We start from the raw sequence: 16308 nt of genomic DNA, 5'->3' as shown, positions 1-16308 counted from the left end.
GGGAATAATTTCCAATACCCTAAATTTTACGACTGAGTTATCGAACCTATGGTGTAGCCCTATATGTCGGGTGACCGGGGTGAGGATTCCCCCCCCCCCCCCGGAATAGTATACGTGGTCCCCCACTCGTTGGCCCAATTGTCTGATCGTTTTGCCAACGTAGAAAGCGGAACACTGACATTTCATGAGGTATATCACACCCCGGGTCGAGCAGTCTGCAAATCCCCGTAATTTGTGAGAGGAGCCATTGGGTAACTGTGTAATAGGACCCTCCTCGATCCAGGGGCAGCGAGAGCAACCACCACATTGGTATGTGCCCGGCCTGTTTTTAATACAACTAAGTTTTGTATATTATATTGTAATCCTTCCAATTACAGTATATTTTTACTGTTGTTTCTAATAAAGTCTTTTTCTTTTTTATCCAAATTAAATTTTCTTCTATTTCTACTTCATATATAATAGATATCTAGCACCCCAATTGAAAAGTCCCCCCCCCCCCCCTTTGGCACCCAAAATTCTCCACAATACATTATCCATTTGGTACGTGGTGCTTTTATTTGTAACAAATTTATAGAGATAGTCTTCCTTCTATCTAAGGAAACATGACTACATGCAAACTGCTTTGGATTATCTATAGCATATTTTTAACTAACAGCATGGACACAATTTATGTCTAACAACATATACTTTTATATATAATGCACTCTTACTGCATATCTCGCTCCGCTTGCCAAGGGGTGCAAACTTTAAGCCTTAGGAATCCTCTCTAGCAATCATCTTCCCATGAGGATCTGCTGACATGCTCTGAATGGGAAATCTGAGTCACAGAAAAAGCCTTCCCTCTAGAGCAGAAAGGAGGAGTGGTCTGGTGATTCTGCTGATTAAAACATTCCCCAGGGAAACAAGAGGAAGGCAGAAAGGTTCCACCTGGCAGTAAGTGCTGAACAAAGATTTAAAGTGATAAGCGGACAGTTACAAGGGGTGTACTCACTTTTGTGAGATACTGTATTTCCCTTGTCCTTTTAAGCACTCATTTGCAAGATCAATAATGGTTTAAATTAGTACCATAGTTTAGACTACTTTTACCAGGTCTAGGCAACGTGGAATGAGCCCCGGTTCACACTACTGCGTGTGCCGGGTTCGCATGTCATGTCGGAGCGCACTGCTCCGACATGACATGCGATCAGCTCTGCGGTGCGAGTTTAGCCATACAGTTTGTATGGCTAAATTCGCACCGCACCCGCAGCAAAGACGCACAGGAGGCATTTTTGCTGCCGCATCAGGATCGGATCGCACAGCGGTTCACACTTGTGCGATCCGATCCTGTGCGAACTGCACGATCGCACTGCGATATGCGATCAAACTGGGGGTGTCGTTAAGATTACATTGACACCCCCAGCGGATCGCATATGGCAGTGTGAACTGCCGGGGGTGCGTGTGCGATGCGGGAACAGGCTGCGAATTCGCAGCCTTCCCACATCGCAATAGTGTGAACCGAGCCTAAAAGTAAACTGTTTTGGCTACAGAGTAAATGATTTCCCTAAAATGTTGTTTCAGAGTACTATAAACATCATTTTTCATATGTCAATAGATTAATCATTTGTGTCCCCAATATTCACCAGTTCTTGTGTACAGCTCACCAGTTTCTCCATAATTTACTTACCATGCTCATCAGTTGGGTACTGCTTTAACCACTTCAGCTCCGGAAGGTTTTACCCCCCTTAAAGACCAGGCCATTTTTTGCGATACAGCACTGCGTTGCTTTAACTGCCAATTGAGCGGTCGTGTGACACTGTACCCAAATAAAATTATTTTTTTCCCCACAAATGGAGCTTTCTTTTGGTGGTATTTGATCACCTATGCATTTTTTTTTTTTGCGCTATAAACAAAGATCGACAATTTTGAAAAAAAAAACAATATTGTTTACTTTCTGCTATAAAACATTCCCAATTCCCAAAAAAATTTTAAAAATCTAAATAGTTCATTAATTTAGGCCAATATGTATTCTGCTACATATTTCTAATAAAAAAAAACAAATCTTAATAAGTATGTTTTGATTGTAGATGTTTTAATTTTTGCATAAGCCAAACTATAAGATACATTTATGGACTTTTTATTTTTCTTTTATTGTTTTTACTAGTAATGGCAGTGATAGCCCATAAAGCACCATCAATTGCTGGCAAGGTCAAAACCCCCAATAAAGCTTTGACAAAACATCACAATGGGCAGGAGGGTGGGCAACTCTTGTAACAGCTGAATCTCCTCAGAGCAGTTGGTTATGCCCCAGCGTAGCTTTTTCCTAGAGTTCAGGCTCCACCCAGTCACCTCAGGTCTTTGTAGCCAATTCTAAGGGAGTTACTTAACTGCCCTTTTAGGTTCACACCTACAGTGACGCCATGCTTCCAGCAGTCAAGGCCCCCTTTCCCTAAAGGAGGTTCAAGGGGCCTTTATTCATATTCACCTTTCACACAGCATTTAACCACTTGCCAACCAGCCGCCACAGTTATACGGCGGAGGTCGGCAGGTTCCCGTGAATCGGCGTACCTGTGCAGCAGTTCCCGGGAGCGATCCTGGGGGCACGCACGTGCCCATTTGCCAGCGGGGAAGCTGATCCACGGGGCCGGCGTCCGCGATTGCTGCTGGGCATCCACAATCGCTCCCCGTGTTTTAAACACAGCAGACCATTGTTCTCTCAGCTATCAACACAGAGCTCCTGTGTTCCTGCTATTTAGAATCACAGGTCTCTGTATTGATTTCACAAGCCCATCTCCCCACAGTTGGAAAACACCCCCTAGGCTCATATTTAACCCTCTGATCGTCCCTGGGTTAACCCCTTCCCTGCCAGTGTCATTATTACAATAACAGTGCATATTTTTAGCACAGATTAATGTAGTAATGTTATTGGTGCCCCCAAAAGTGTAAAAAATGTCAGTTAGGGGTCCGATCTGTCCGCCGTAATGTTACAGTCCCGCCATTATTAGTAAAAAATAAATAAATAAATAAAATGACATACATTTTTCCCCTAGTTTGTAGACGCAATAACTTTTGCGCAAACCAATCAAAATACGCTTATTGGGAATTTTTTTACCAAAAATATCTAGCAGAATACAAATTGGCCTAAAATGATTTAAAAAATTTGATTTTTTTTTTTTTTTTTTTTTCTTATTGGGAATGTTATATAGCAGAAAGTGAAATATATTGTTTGTTTTTATTTTTTGAATTGTCGCTCGTTTTTTTGTTTATAGCGCAAAAAATAAAAATCACACAGGTGATCAAATACCACCAAAAGAAAGCTCTATTTGTGAGAAAACAAAGACATCAATTTTATTTTAATACAGCCTCGCACGACTGCACAATTGTCCATTAAAATAACGCAGTGCCAAATCCCAAAAAATGGCCTGGTCATTGAGGGAGAAAGTCTTCTGGTCGAGAAGTGGTAATCATGCCTAGTCTTGGGCTTGCTTGTCACGCTCTGGTATGGATACATTAGGCGTGTTGCTCTGAGCTGACAAACCTGCTACAATTGAGCAGCTAATCTGCTGCCCACCTTCCCTCCAAAGATTAGATAAAAACTGTGAATTTTTAAGTGTGCCCTGCATATTACTAAACAAGAAAATTGGGAGACTGGGGTTAGAGTTCACACTAGATGAAAAGTATATAAATAGGAGAAAATATGCAGAGAGGCTCACTGTCATGGCAGCTCAGTCTGGGAGCAGGAAGCAGCTCTGTGTGGGTACAAGAAGGGAGAGACAAGTACCTACTAAGTGTAGCAATGTAGTACCTTTAATAAAGGTAATAGAATATAATTCACAAAGAATGTAAAAGCTCAAGCATGTAGCACTGCATAAAACCCCAGTCTCAATCCATCTCAGGATGAAGTACTGAGGTCCCAACTGACAGAAGCGCCAGAGGCTCTCAGTGCTTCCTGGGTCTATGGAACGCAGAGTCCGGGGGATGCTAAGTCGCAACCAGACATGATGCATGGGAGTGGCAACATGTTTGTGCAGCATGCGCTCCTTCTTCATCCCATACCTGAAAAGGAGCACATGCTCCGCAAACGCATCCACGCGGCCTTGCATTACATCCTGTTGTGACGTCACATCCGCCTGGCTATGTGCTTCAACCCTAAGAACAACCTCAGCCCATCTGGCACACCTGGTTAAATAAAATCACTGCAAATACAAGTACAAATGACACCAGACTGTAGCAAATTAAATGTGTTTTACTAAGGATTTGCAAGGCAGCAAAATGAAAAGAATGGTAATGCAGATACTTTTAATCTCAAACTTTGGTGTTAGCAAGTAAAAAAAAGGAGTAAAATGGAAATATCCGCGCTATTCATAAAAAGTCACTAACCAAGAAGCTCACATAAAATCTGTTTGAAGGCAGATAAATAAAAATAAAGAGTCCAAAGGCAGCACTGAGTAAAAAAGCAGTGTGTGCCCAATGTCCATACAGATGAAATCCCATCACCATCAGTCGTGTGCGATGATAGCAACACCATAGAAGTGCTCTTAAAGGGGCTGCTAACCAGACCACCATATGTATGGAGCAAATAACAGAAGCCACAGAGGGGGAGAGCCAGCAGCGAAGGGGCGAACTTTAGTCCAAATCCTCTCATACGCTATCCTCTTCTCCTCAAGGTGTGATAGGGCTACACATACACATTTGTGATAGGGCTGCCTAAGCTCTTATGAGAGAGCCACTGCAGCCAGGAGCTGGAGAATCTCTCTGTTCTATTCCATCCCCTGTAGTGTAGTAGGCTAAGCTGAGCTGCGCTCTCTCCTCTCCCTCCAATCTAGCTGCCGACATGTCGGCAGCTAGATTGGAGGGAGAGGAGAGAGCGCAGTGTATAGACACCTTGAGGAGAAGAGGATAGCAGATGAGAGGATTTGGACTGAAGGTTATCCCTTCTCTGCTGGCTCTCCCCCTCTGTGGCTTCTGTTATATGCGCCATAAATATGGTGGTCTGCTTACCTTTAAGAGCACGTCTATGGTGTTGCGTGCTATCATCTCACTCGACTGATGGTGACAGAATTTCATCTGTATAAATATAGTGGGCACATACTGCTTTTTTACTCAGCGCTGCATTTGGACTCTTTAAGTAAAAAAAAGGTATCCAATGCAAATAAAGATTACAGTAAATCAAACGTCAATAACCAGTAGACCCTGGAAGAACCTATGACCCCAGGTATACATAGAAGGGAAGAGAATGACCATTCTGTGTTAAACTGCTCCCTTAAAATCCTGATGTCACGGGCCCAGAAAGTAAATAGCACAATTTATAAATGTATTTATAAATGTATAATTTATAATCAGCTTCTGAGTAAGAATTCTCCTTAATGTGCGCAAATGTTATACACTTTTAGTGGGGGAGAAAAAGAGTAAAGAAGACATTTAGAATCTTCAGCTAGCTCAACAAGGGCCCAGAAAGGTTGCTTCTGCCCACTCACCAATCCTGTTTATACCAAGGCTCAAGGGAATAGGATGTCCCAGAACAGGCTCTTTAAAGATCTGCAGTCAGATGAAGGACACATGATTGACAGCCTGATGACCCAGTGACTCAGCGATATCTGTGTGGGCATGCCAGGAGGTAACCCAGAGTAGCCACACCGCCGATGAGGTGCCTGCGACTGTGGATCTGCATCCAGTGATGAAGCTTGGTGATGGAAAAGAGCCTCCACTCCTGTCCAGGCCATGATGTCCCCACACAACAGGCCAGGGGTAGAGCTCCTTCTCCCGCAGCTGGCTGTGTGGCCCTCTCTCCCTCTTCTTCCTGGGTAACTTTGCCCCCTCTTCCTTCTTGGGTTCCTGGCTCCCTCCCCTTAGGTGATGCTGGGTGTAACGGACCCCCTTACTCAAGAAAGGTATGTCCGCTGTTTAAGCTTCCCTTGCCTGATACCAGCACGATCCAAGATCCCTTAGCCTACCCAGTCACTTTTCGAGACATGAGTGTAAGGTGGTAAGAAGCGTAAAACTGTTTATTCAAACACAGGCACAAAGAGATGTACATTCAGGGGACAATCCCCCCTTCTTTGCATAATGACACAGGGCAGGGTAAACTACATTCAGTAACATGACACACAGTTATCTTTAAATTTCCAACAGTAGACAGTCTTTAGGAAGGGCTGCTGGAGAAATCCATCCTCCCATCTAGCAGCTAATCCATATGCACAAATACATCCCATAATAAGTTGATCCCAAAGCAGACAGAAACAATAGAACAATGGGATAAAAGGACTTAACAATAACAAACCCCACCTCAAACTATCTAGCAATGGTCAATGAGATAAACTCCTACAAGGAGCCTGAAAAGGTCAAACCAATTTATCTTCATATATTTCCTGAGGATAGTGTTCATAAATATTACTGTCCTAAGTGAAAAAGCCCCTTCATTCTTTTAACACAAACCACACATAAAGAACCCAGGATAACCAGGGTAACACGAAATGCTGAGTTCAGTGTGGTTGCACAGTGAGTCTAGCTAGTGCAGACCCGACTGGGGTTCTCGATCACCCTATGCCCCTAATAGACACAGGTGACTTACACATAGGAGGGGCCAGGGGAGCTGGACAAGGAGTTTCCTGACCTGACCTGACAAGCCCCCTACCCAAAGTTACTCCTGTCATACTGGGACTGTAGTTTACTCCTAGAATTCCACAATGGAGCCGCCAGTCCTTGGGACTACATGCCCCATGATGCTCTCCTCTTCTTCTCTGATTGGTTCACCTGCTGTAGCCAGTGGGGAGGGGAACAGAGTGTGTGGTTGTCCTGTACAGCAGAGCAAGAAGGAGAGGGAGGGAGAGAATAGCCCAATTCTACTCCTTGAGGGAAGGGATGGGCAGGAAACAGTGAGCTACACTTCCCGCAGCTGGCAGCCCTGGCTGGCTGAGCGGTGCTACCTGCGTGGCTATAAAAACTGGGGTATCTTCCTGACACTCATTAGAACTGAAGAAGTGGAGAAGTTGTCAGCATTACAGAACAAATCCAGTGGAATGTGAATAACTACTACTAGATATACCATGATCTGGATAAATGGGACCCTTCACATCCACAGAGAATGCTGTGTATTGGTGCTTGTTAGCCATCTTAGCCAGCAGTTTAATCTGCAGTGCCATACTTTAAAAGGCACATTTTAACTATAAGTAGGGCTTCCCAGAGTTCTTGCTTAAACATATCTTTTACATTCAGCAGATAATTGTGCAAGCAAATAAGGTCTTATATGAAAAAAAAATGATTTAGTTAGTGCAGAGACATCTCCTGTAGTTTGCATATAATATCTACAGAGGGATTTATTAAAAATTCACAGCTGTTAGTCAGAAATAACAGGTTTAAAAAAGGTGAAAATCAGTTATCACAGCTAAGGGTTCAGTTAATGTTAATTACATATGCATGACACAGAAATAGTTAGTACAAATTAGTGACTATGCCACGTCTAATTTGGTGGATTTGGTAGATAATATTAAAGCTTATTTATGTGCTAGAGATATGTAAATTTGAATGTTATTTGTTAAAGCGAACAACAGGCAACCAGCTAGATACACACTTATTGTGCATCTAGGAGTCCCATCTCCTATGCCCATCCACAAATCCCCATTTCTTTTCCATCAGTTTTTTCCCCCCTTATATATACTGCTGTATTATTATGTGTGTATATATATATGTATGTATACCTTGTACATTTCCACATATTGTTCAGCAATGTGCTTATGTCATTTTTCAGTTATTTGCTATTTATTATTCTCTATTTTTTGCCTGCATCGTATAACCTTTGCTCGATCTAAAAATCACACCCGGCACATGTAACCCCGGTACATCACAAAACCGGGGGTACCATGAGAAAGCGGAGGGCAGTACATCTCTTTTTCCCCGCTGTGATCCCCCAATGGGCGATCGTTCTCTCTATCTGTATCGGTGGCCTATTGCAGCAATCCGTCTTCTTTTTCAATAGGGTGCGCACGCAGCTCCGGCTGACGCATGCTACTCTCACACACAGACCCGGAAATCGGGACTGTAGACGCGGCACTACGTTGCGTATGTACTGCGCATGCGCGAGCCGCAATAAAAGGCCAGGGAATTGCAACAGGGCGCCACTTCCCTCTTGAGGAGGGAGCGAGGCAGACCTACAGGACCTGCTGCTACTGGACCTTTCTGTTGGAGCCTTTAATACCCATTAAAAGTGAGTTTGTAACAAGTCCCCAATGCAGATCTCTTCATGTATTGATGACTTACTTTACTTTAAATAAAATATTTTTCTTCCTTTTTTCTAAAATAATTGGCTTCATTATTATTTTTTCACCTCAACAGTCATTTACACCAGGGAAAACCGGAAATTGACCGGGATTGACCCCTCTCTTTATTTACAAGCGATTACGCTGTCAGTAAGTAAAATTAATATATATATGAATATTATATACATTTTTTAGCCAAAGGAAATAACTAATACCCTCACTGTATTATATACCTCAACAGCAGCACCCATACTAATTCCTAGTGTGAATAAAGATCAGAAGCAAGGTATCCAGGATCAGGCACACTTTTTCCAAGTATGTATTTAAACTATGCAACTAATGGGAATTTACCCATGGAATGCATATGTTTTGATTTTTTACCTACTGTATTTACAGATATGGTGAATAATCTTCCTTGATAAAGGCGCTTTATTTATAAGCCGAAACGCGTAGGAAAACCAGGATATCTTCTCTGAAGACTCCAGGCTGAATCTCCAAGCATGGGATAGCAGAGAGATATATTCATATGTCACCATATCACCATGTCACTTATTTCTCAAGTTACTCACCATCACCAATGGGTCTATAACCCAAACACATGACAGAGTGTTATAATTTTCTGTTCTCTTTTATTTTAATAAATTGTTATAATTTTACACAAAACTGTCTTATTAAGCCCATAAAGTCCCACCATTTCTTGGCCTGGGGAACCAAACCCTTTTCAAGATACACACTTATTTGTCATTCTCTTCAACCACTTATGCGATGCAGACACAGCTGCCAGACAGCACAGCCAGGTCCTGGATCACTTTACAGGTTACACTACAATTTGGTACGGCAGACTGATATAGGATTTTCTTTCCAGCCTTAGATTGGAGTGGACAGTGATGGAGCAGCAGGACTTTATGATTTTGGCTTTGTACTTTCCCCCGCTGCACTATGCAGAGCCATGATTGGTTCAGAGTGCGGTCCCTCCCACTACCAGGCTGCACGCTGCTGTGCAGAGGTTTAGAAGATCCACTAAGACGCATTACATACAGATGCTTACTCTAGTTTTATGTAATAATCCATTTAAATTTTACTGAGTACATAAAGCCATTCATAGATGACTATGCGTGCCGATAAAGGATAAGAGCATTTCCTCTATGCACACAAAAAAAGGGGATGAAGGAATTAGAGCTGGGTTTCCCCGCATCTAATTCGCATGACAGGTGAAACTGAATGCCTCTCAATGGAGCGGGTTCACAAAGGTCCGAGGCAACCCGCAGTCCACATTCAAAAAGGTTTCTGTGCGTCTTTGGCTCTGATTCAGGTGCGAATTCAGGCAAAATTCAGACATGATTAGCACCTGAACCGGTGAACAGGGATGCACCGACCCCAGGCACAAACCCGCAGCTACATATGTATGAACCTGGCCTAAGACATTGGCTGCTCTCAGTTGAACAGGAAAAAAATTCTAACAAGCCTGTTTGTCAGAGTTCAATCATTATATTGACTTCTGTTCAGCTGGAGAAGCCACTCATAGATCAAAATTTGGACCTCTCCCTGCTGTACTGGACAAATTTCAACCTATCTATGGCCAGCTTTATTGGCCTAAAGATACAGTGTTTGTAATTTTTCATCTGCCCTAAAGCCCAACTCCAGGAAACCTAAAAACCTTCCCTTGTAGTGGCACTGCATCTGCACTGCAAAAGTTAAGTGCTCATTCCTTTCTTGGGAACAGTAAAGCATTTTTACTTACCTGATCTTCCAGCAGATAATGCTTCCCCATGCTCCAGTGGTGGACTGCCCCTTTGCATCCTCACTTCCAATGCAGAGCTATGGACCCTGCATCAGTCTTGATGATGTCAGAGGACCTTAGACTGTCAGAAAATAGGCTGCAGAGACTGGTCCAGCAGCACAAGGGAGTCTGCAGGAGCAAAGTGCTGGTAACACTGCGGTGCAGATGCATCCCTATTGCAAGGGAGGGTTTTTAGGTTTCCTGGAGCTCAGCTTTAAAGAGGAGCTCTAGTCTGGAAAAAAATTAAAAGCCAGCAGCCACAAATACTGTAGTTGCTCACTTTTAATATAAGGACACTTACCTGTCCAGGGATCCCGTGATGTCGGCAAACCGAGCTGATTCGTCAATTGGCTTCGGGTGCAGACCCCATCTTTGTAAATAATGGAAGCCGGCAGTGAAGCCTTCAGTCAAACCATCTTCTGGGACCTGTGTGTGTCCCAAAAGGCAGCGGGGGGAAGGAGGAGGGTCCGGAAATGTCATGGATCGCTGATCTTCCCCAGGAGTGGGGGGGTGTCTCTCAAAACCAGGTACACACTTCCTGATTCCCCCCTTACAAAGTGCCAAATGTGGCAGGGGAGGGTGTGAACAAGCAGGGCCTCCCCTTTTTGGTGGTGCTCCGCTTTAAGTACCACTATAAAGTGTAAACTTATAGGATATTCTGACTTTAGCACAGTAACAGTGTCTCCTGATAAAATTTAAACTGATAAACCTTACTTATTGGCTGGGGGAAACATAAGGGAAAAATCTATCAATAGTTTTCAAGTTATTTATCTATAGTGGGATACAATTTGTGGTGTATTGTGGCTTTTCCTGATGTTCTGCTTAGTTAAACAGTCTGTTTATAAAGGCTGCAAACAACTGCTCTTTGTCTTCAGCATTTGCAGATTTTGTTGCTCAATGTCCATTTTTCCTCCTGTTTATTTAGCATGTAGATGTTTCGCATAGGATGTTGTAATGTGTAGTGTTAAAGAAACAAGAAGGAGTGGCAATAATGGCAATAAAGAAAAACTGAAAGATAATTTTTAGAAAATAGGTATGCGGCGAAGATAAGGGAATTGAGGGGTTTAAAGGAGAGTTTGACTTTAAAGTAGACGCAAACATAGTCACTAAAATATCATATAAACTTTAACATGTTATTTCAAAAGCAGTTTTTTTTATTCTAATTTGCAGCTTTTGTTAAAATAATGCCTGCTATGGAGACAACCTCTTGTTTTGGGGTGACAACGCTTTGCCCTTGTCTCTGAATTGTCCCTTGTCTCCACCAGTAACATGATTGTCCATTGAAGATGACAGGTCCATACTGATGCTCATTGTGCAGGCACTATCCACCGCTGTCAGTGGCAGCAAAGAAGAAACATGTAAACAGTATTTTCTAAAAGAAAAAAAAAGATGGCACTGTTTAGGAAAGGCAGTGCTTTAGCATACTAAAAGTCATCCAGTTAGGGTTCATATCTACTTTAAAGTGAACCTGTGCTTTAGGAAGGTGATGTATGCTTCTTGCACTCTTTTATTGTTATTCAGGATAACATGAGGGCACCATAAAGTTTATACTGTGTTTCTATGTCTGATATGTAAAGTGTTTATGTTAATAAAGCCCCTATTATTATTTTGCATTAGGAGACTAATAATTTGTACTCTTTGTTTTATTCTATTTTCAGGTTTACTGAGTTTTTGGACCCTTTTCAGCGGGTCATCCAACCGGAAGAAATTTGGCTGTACAAGAATCCCCTGGTTCAGTCAGACAACATACCTACACGGCTCATGTTTGTAAGTAAAATGTTACATTCTTTTGTCTTTCTTGGGAGTTGTACCTATTGCTTGCACCCATTTTACATCTATTTTAACAAATGCTATTCCTTGCTTTTTTGTAGCTTCTAATTAATGGTGTTTTTTGCACTCAAACCCAGTGTAAGGGAGCCCTTCTGCATTGACCTTTCTTCCACTGACCACCATTGTAAGGAGCCCCTTATACCACCGACTGCTAGTTTAAGGAAGCCCTTCTTCCACTGCCCACCATTGTAAGTGGGCCCTTGTGCCACTGACCACCAGTGTAAGGAATCTCTTTTTCTACTGACCACCATTGTAAATGAGGAAACCTTTCTCTCACTGACATGTAAGGGAGCCCTTCTCCAACTGACCACCATTGTAAGGGAGCCTTTCTCCCTCTGACAACCAGTGTAAGAGAGCCTTTCTTCCACTGACTACCATTGTAAGTGGGCCCTTATTCCACTGACCACCAGTGTAAGGGAGCCTTTCTTCCACTTCCCATCAGTTTTAGGGAAACTTTCTCCAACTGATATCTACACTTTTCCAGAAGTAAGAAGACCTGTTCTTCAATGACCATAAGCTTGAGAGGCTCTTTTTCCACTGACCACCAATGTAAGGGAATCCTTTTCCTACTGACCAGCAGTGTAAGGGGACCTGTCTCCCAATGACCATAGGTTTGAGGAACTCTTTTCTTACTGACCACCAATGTAAAGGCAGTATTTCTCTCACTTTCCACCAATGTAAAATGTTCATTGTCTGCATCTTTTATTTTCTGGCTATTATAATTTCATTCATTTCATTATTATTACAGATGTATTTTTTTTTCATATAGAGCAGATGAGTGTTGAAAATGTATTCTCTCTAGTTGGTAAATATTTTAGATACATGGAATTCTTTTTTTTTATATTTACTAACTGATAATGTACTATTAGCTATAGATGGGATCCTTTTACTAGGGTTTTCACAAATTCCTACATTGTGAAATTGGCTCATTTAGAGGGATTGCATCTCAGACTTTTACCATATAGAACTATAATTCTGTTTAGGAACTGAGCAAAAAAATGTGGGCCACTAGAAATAAAAGTCCATCCACACAGGGGCGGATCCAGAGTCTAGTCTTGGGAAGGTCACTGCCAGAAAACAGAGTATTGCTTACAGAACTGTTTTTAACGTATCATACAGCCCTAATCTTGTTTAAAACAGTGACACGTTTAAAATGATGCCACTTCATCTCAGTGGGGAGGAGGTAAGGAAGAATAGTGAGACCTGCCAACCACAGTAATGAAAGTGTTAAGGCCAGCCGCAACAGTTGACACTTATCAACTTCACACACCGCGGCAAAACTAAGGGGGAAGGCTGCTTCAGCGCAACTCAACATCCAGGACTCATGCCCCTACAGCAGGGGTGCCTAACCTTTTGAGTGCCACTTTAGCAACTTGGTAACCAGTCACGGGCCATAATGAGCAGAACGGCGGATGACATGTGCGTGTCCACTCAGCATATGCAGAGCAGACATGGACACAGCCCTATCTACTCTATGGGCCCCTGATCTGATCCACCCAGACAGAAGGGGACAGATCCCCTTCTGTTTTTTAAGTGGATCGGATTGGAGATAGGCGGGTTTAAGTGCACACAAGTCTGTTTACATCTGCCACTCTATTGAGGTGAATGGAGGGTCAAGTTGGGTCCACCTGAAAAACAGACAGGTGGACCCATTGGACCGATCATGTGAAAAGGGTCTATGGCTGCTTTCACATGGATGCACTGCCGTTTACTTACACCTCAACTGACCTAAATCATCCTTCTTCCTCAGGATTCCTGCAGGTATTGCTGGCTGCTGTTTTCCCCCAGGCGGGTATGGCTGGTGGCTTCTGCTGGCTGTCCTACAGGGCTGGTACTGCTGGTGGGCACTACTGGCTGGTAGTGCTGGCTGGTAGTGCTGGCTGGTACTGCTGATGGGACCTGCTAGCTGGTACTGCTGGTGGGTTCTTCTGGCTGGTACTGCTGGTGAGTACTGCTGGCTGGTGCTGGTGGGTACTGCTGGCTGGTACTGCTAGTGAGTACTTCTGGCTGGTACTGCTGGTGGGTACTGCTGGCTGGTACTTCTGGTGGGTTCTGCTGGCTGGACTGCTGGTGGGTACTGCTGGCGGGTACTGCTGGCTGGTACTGCTAGTGGGTACTTCTGGCTGGTACTCCTGGTGGGTACTGCTGGCTGGTACTGGTGGGTATTGCTGGCTGGTGCTGGTGGGTACTGTTTGCTGTTACTGCTGGTGGGTACTGCTGGCTGGTACTACTGGTGGGTACTGCTGGCTGGTAGTGCTGGCTGGTACTGCTGGTGGGTTCTGCTGGCTGGTACTGCTGGTGAGTACTGCTGGCTGGTGCTACTGGTGGGTACTTCTGGCTGGTACTGCTGGTGGGTACTGCTGGCTGGTACTGCTGGTGAATTCTGCTGACTGGTACTGCTGGCTGATGCTGGTGGGTACTGCTGGCTGGTACTGCAGGCATTTGCTGGCGGGTACTGCTTGCTGGTACTGCTGGTGGTTACTGCTGGATGGTACTTCTGGCTGGTACTGCTGATGGGTACTGCTGGCGTTTACTGCTGGCGGGTGCTGCTAGCTGGTAGCGCTGGCGGGTACTGCTGGCGGGTACTGTTGGTGGGTACTGTTGGTGTGTATTGCTGGCTGGTTCCTGACCCACCATTCCTGAGCATCAATGTGACAGGAGTGGCGCTGGAGGAAGCATGTGGCTGCAGTAGAGAGCAGAGCCGCTGCTTCCTGTATCGCTCCTGTCACAGGCGGAGGCAGAGTGCATTTGGTATCACTCAACCTGTGACACGAGCCGGCGCTATACAGGAAGCATCGGCTCCGCTTCCTCTAGTGCCGGCCCTGTTCTTCACACTGATGTTCAGGGACGGCAGTTCGACTCGCCATCCCAGAGCAGGAGGTGGAGCCAGGTTCCTCTGACTATGAGTCAGTAGTATTTTCTCGGAGGGGGGGAGAGATTTTCCCCATTGCCCCCCCAAGGATTCGCCCTTGCACCTACAGATGTCTATAAAGATCCAGAAATTAAATTACTTTTGGACCATTGTCCATTTGCCAAAACATGTACATCCACTATTTAAAGTATGTCAAGGAAATCCCCAGTGCTGACTGTGACGGGGGGTCTTTGGGCGGGGGGCCGTGTAACCCAGCTTACCTTAGAGAGGTTGGGAAACCCCGGTCTCCGCTCCCCAGGTCCCACTTATGTGTAAGTCACCCTGTGTCTATTAGGGGACCAAGAAAATGATGGAAAACTACCTAATGAACACTGAGAATGTGGTTTAGATTACTTCAAAAAGGACAGTAATATTTCTCGACAATATCTTTCAAGAAATATATGAAGACTATTCCTGGTTTGTTTGATTCTGAACTATACTGGTTCATTGAAAGAGCTGGTCACATTGATCTCTGTTTCATGTACTAATGTAGGAGCTGGACAGTATGTTGCTGGTGGTCTTCTGCTATCATATGTTTATTAAGGTGTTATGTGTTTTCTGCTCAACACTGGGAAACTCAAAGTAGATGTTAATCTTATCAGCTCAAGCCACTTGTCTTTCGCCCATTGTAAATTGTGCTATTTAACACACCTAGTGTCTGCTAGCAAAATATTGTGTATTGTGCTTATACTTGTAATAATGTGTATTGTACATAACTTTGTATTCAGTATTGTAGGGGCCCGGAAGTCTGACCTAAAAGGGGAATACCTGGTTGATCATAACATTGTCCAGGTGGCTAGTTGTTTAATTACCATAATGTTTATAGTATTTGTTGGCTAATTTGACTAACTCTTGGACCCTTTATGATGGGATTAGCCATGAGTCAGCGCTACCTCGTTACATAAACCATTGTGTGAGGTTTTGGGTAGATAGTTGGGTTATTGTTCATGTGGTGACCAACCTACTTTTTAAGTTTATAAAAAGTCTGTATTTCTGTATAATAGGCAGTCATTTCTTTGGTGTTTACCTAAAATATTGTCTGTGTACGATGTTTGGGGTAAAAAGGGCTGATATGAGCTCTTGATCCACTCGGAACGGTTTGGAGGACAGGAGGCACTGTTTGGCAGACAGAAGTACCTAGTCAGGGTGCCCAAGTGGTTCTGTCACATTTGGTGGCAAGCAGTGGGATGCTTCCTGCAGTATGGGACATCCAAACCTCTAAGCTCAGGATAGCAGAAGAGGAGAGGTACAGATACCAGCCGCCATGAAAGAGGAATTCTGAAGGAGGTTGCGAGAGATACAGATACAGCACAGGGGAACAGTGTCAGTGCAGGTCCTGCTGGGATATTATGGTTCTGTCCCCGGGGAACTCTGGGTGGAAGCGCTAGCCCATGAGCAGTGCCGCCAGGGAACAATTTCCCTCTCCATCCACGAAAGGTACTGGTCACAGTATGAAGTGTGAATGCTGTTATTGGGGAAATAACCGCACAAGGAGTGGACAGCTAAGTTAAACAGGCTGTTCCAAGTGGAGAGGCGGTTGGACGAGATCTACAGGA

General features: G+C 43.9%; 1 protein-coding gene across 1 annotated transcript in view; it reads left to right on the top strand.

Annotated features, from left to right (window-relative positions):
• The window catches only part of PLPP4 (phospholipid phosphatase 4), a 204323-nt gene that overhangs the window by 94496 nt on the left and 93519 nt on the right, over positions 1-16308 (top strand). Inside the window, exon 2 of the mRNA XM_082266782.1 lies at positions 11670-11778. Within this exon, the coding sequence (XP_082122908.1) occupies positions 11670-11778 (109 nt within the window). The remainder of the gene's footprint in view (positions 1-11669; positions 11779-16308) is intronic.

This window comes from Pelophylax lessonae (assembly GCF_965119305.1).
Source record: "Pelophylax lessonae genome assembly, chromosome: 9".
Lineage (NCBI taxonomy): Eukaryota > Metazoa > Chordata > Amphibia > Anura > Ranidae > Pelophylax > Pelophylax lessonae.
Note: the sequence above shows the minus strand (reverse complement) of the source record. Positions and strands in the feature narration are given on the sequence as shown.